The 2,872-nt window shown below is 50.9% G+C and overlaps 1 protein-coding gene across 1 annotated transcript; it reads right to left on the bottom strand.

The window, feature by feature from the left end:
* Window positions 1-739: 739 nt before the first annotated feature.
* LOC309684353 (olfactory receptor 14I1-like) lies at window positions 740-1,669 on the bottom strand (the record flags this gene model as incomplete). Its single annotated transcript, XM_082500281.1, has 1 exon — window positions 740-1,669. One exon carries the CDS (start codon window positions 1,667-1,669, stop codon window positions 740-742), a length of 930 nt encoding a protein of 309 aa, XP_082356407.1.
* Window positions 1,670-2,872: the final 1,203 nt, after the last annotated feature.

Raw genomic sequence — 2,872 nt, 5'->3', positions numbered from 1 at the left:
GCACAGCAGTCCTGGCCCTGGGGTTCCCTCAGGCACCTCCTGCGTCTCCCCACTCTCCCCTCCCTGTGCCTGATGAGGCCCTGCTGACTCCCTCGGCACTGCAGCGTCCTTGTGCGTGGACACATTGATTCAGTGCTTTATATTAGTGGATTTCAACTTTGAGGGTGTTTCACCTTCAGAGTCTCCATCCGTTCCATCTCAAGGGCAAGTGTTGAGTCCCTAATCCCGCCTCTCTTCCTGCCTGAGATACATTTCCAGAACGTCCAGTATATGCCATCAGTCCTGTCATACATGAAGAAGACTGAGGAGATAATGGGAGCTCATGGACCGTCTCCCCTTCTATTGGCTACTAAGAAGAGCGCTTTTAAATCCAGAATATTTGGTGAAGTGGAAACCAATTGTACCATGAGCTTAGCTCCAGAAACATTGAAAACACAAGGAGAAGAGATTCATTAAAATATTGATTCCTTGAACATGTTCTTGGAAGGAACTTTGGAGGAACAGCCCATCCTTCAGGCACGGCACTTGGGAGATGCCCTTTTATTGAAGAGCTGTTATCTGTAAGGCCACACCTGACACAGTGTTGTGCAAGGGTCAGACACAGTAGGATCAAGCCTCAGGACAAGCAGCATAAACTCAGAAAATTATCTATAAGCAGGATTATCACGAGAGAAAAAAGCAGACTCACAGTCTAAGATAAACCTTGGGCAATGTGCATGGAAGGGGCAGCAGGTTATTGTCAGCGAAACAGTGTCCATTGGGCCTGTTTCCATAGGGCATCCTTGAGCTCCTGGTTCCTCATGCTGTAGATGAAGGGGTTCATTGCTGGAGGCACCACCGAGTACAGAAATGACACAACCAGGTCCAGAGATGGGGAGGAGATGGAGGGGGGCTTCAGGTGGGCAAACACTCCAGTGCTGATAAAGAGGGAGACCACGGCCAGGTGAGGGAAGCATGTGGAAAAGGCTTTGTGCCGTCCCTGCTCAGAGGGGATCCTCAGCACCGCCCTCAAAATCTGCACATAGGACAGCACAATGAAAACAAAACACCCCAATGCTAAACAGACACTAACTACAATAAGTCCAACTTCCCTGAGGTAGGAGTGTGAGCAGGAGAGCTTGAGGATGTGGGGGATTTCACAGAAGAACTGGTGCAGGGCATTGCCCTGGCAGAGGGGCAGTGAAAATGTATTGGCCGTGTGCAGCACAGCATTGAGGAACCCACTGCCCCAGGCAGCTGCTGCCATGTGGACACAAGCTCTGCTGCCCAGGAGGGTCCCGTACTGCAGGGGTTGGCAGATGGCAACGTAGAGGTCATAGGCCATGACGGTGAGGAGAAAATACTCAGTTGAAATAAAAAAGAAAAAGAAAAATACCTGGACAGCACATTCTGCATAGGAGATGGCCCTGTTGTTCCAGCGGGAATTGCCCATGGTTTTGGGGAGAGTGGTGGAGATACAGCCCAGGTCCAGAACAGAGAGGTTGAGGAGGAAGCAGTACATGGGGGTGTGGAGGTGGTGGTCGCAGGCGATGGTGGTGATGATGAGGCCGTTTCCCAGGAGGGCAGCCAGGTAGATGCCCAGGAAGAGCCCAAAGGTCAAGAGCTGCAGCTCCCGTGTGTCTGCAAATGCCAGGAGGAGGAAGTGGGTGATGGAGCTGCCATTGGGCATTTTCTTCTTCTGGGCACAGGGACCTTTTCAAAATGTAAAGACAGTGACAAGTTAGGGTAGAATTCATAGAATCATAGAATGGTTTAGGTTGGAAGGGACCTTGAAGATCACTGAGTTCCAACCCCCTTGCCATGGGCAGGGACACCTCCAACCACACCAGGTTGCTCAAAGCTCCATCCAGCCTGGCCTTGAACACCTCCAGGGTTGGAGCTTCCGCAACTTCTTTGGGACACCTATTCCAGTGCCTTAACACCATAAAAGTGAAAAATTTCTTCCTAATATAAATCTACCTTCTTCCAGTTGAAAGCCATTCCCCCTCAGCCTATCTCTACATGCCCTTGTAAAATGTCCTTCCCCAGCTCTCCTGTAGCCCCTTTAGTTACTGGAGGGCCACAATAAGTTCTCCCTGGTGCCTTCTCTTCTCCAGGCTGAGAAACTCTAACTCTCCCAACCTGTCCTAATAGGAGAGGGCCTCCAGCCCTCTGATCATCTTTGTGGCCATCCTCTGGACCCACTCCAACAGGTCCATGCCCTTCTTTTGTTTGGGGCTCCAGAGCTGGAATTCTCTGAGTATAATCTATTCAATTTCTCATAAAACACCCCCAAACCACTTTTACCTTTCCAGGAAGACCTTTTGTGAGCTGAGATTGGTGCTGTCTGAGGGTGCCCCAGAGAACAGGAGGTTCTGCTGTTGGCTCTGCAGGACTCAGACCTGTCCTACAGCAAAAGGAAAATAGGAACTTGGGGTGATCTCAGATTAAATCCACTTTTGATAGCAAAGAGCTGTTCAGCATTGTGGCTCCTAATGCACCCGACTGCAGAGCAGAGCTGTGGGGATGTTGTTGTGTTCGTACTGTTTTAGTTGCCCCAACACACCTTAGGAGTGTTTTTAAGACAGAAATCCTGCTGCGCCTTGTGGGTCCTGAGACACAAACGGGCTGTCATTGCAGGGGGTTGACTAGGTGACCCGTAAAGGCCCCTTCCAACCACACCATTCTAGGAGTCTACGATTCTGTGGCACTGGTGAGAGCAGAGGAATGCGCCTTCCAAGTGCATCTCTCTAAAGCCCTCAGCCCCTCTAATCGTACCTGAGGAAGACCTCAGCTCTGCCCTCCCAGCCAGGGACACAGAGGGCTCATTACAGCTGCCCACAGACAGCTGCCCAGCAGCGTTTCCATGGCTTTAGCACCACGATGTCTTCTC

This window comes from Vanellus vanellus, assembly GCF_965231255.1.
Source record: "Vanellus vanellus genome assembly, contig: HAP1_SCAFFOLD_53, whole genome shotgun sequence".
Classification (NCBI taxonomy): domain Eukaryota; kingdom Metazoa; phylum Chordata; class Aves; order Charadriiformes; family Charadriidae; genus Vanellus; species Vanellus vanellus.
This window is presented reverse-complemented; position numbering and strand designations above follow the sequence as displayed.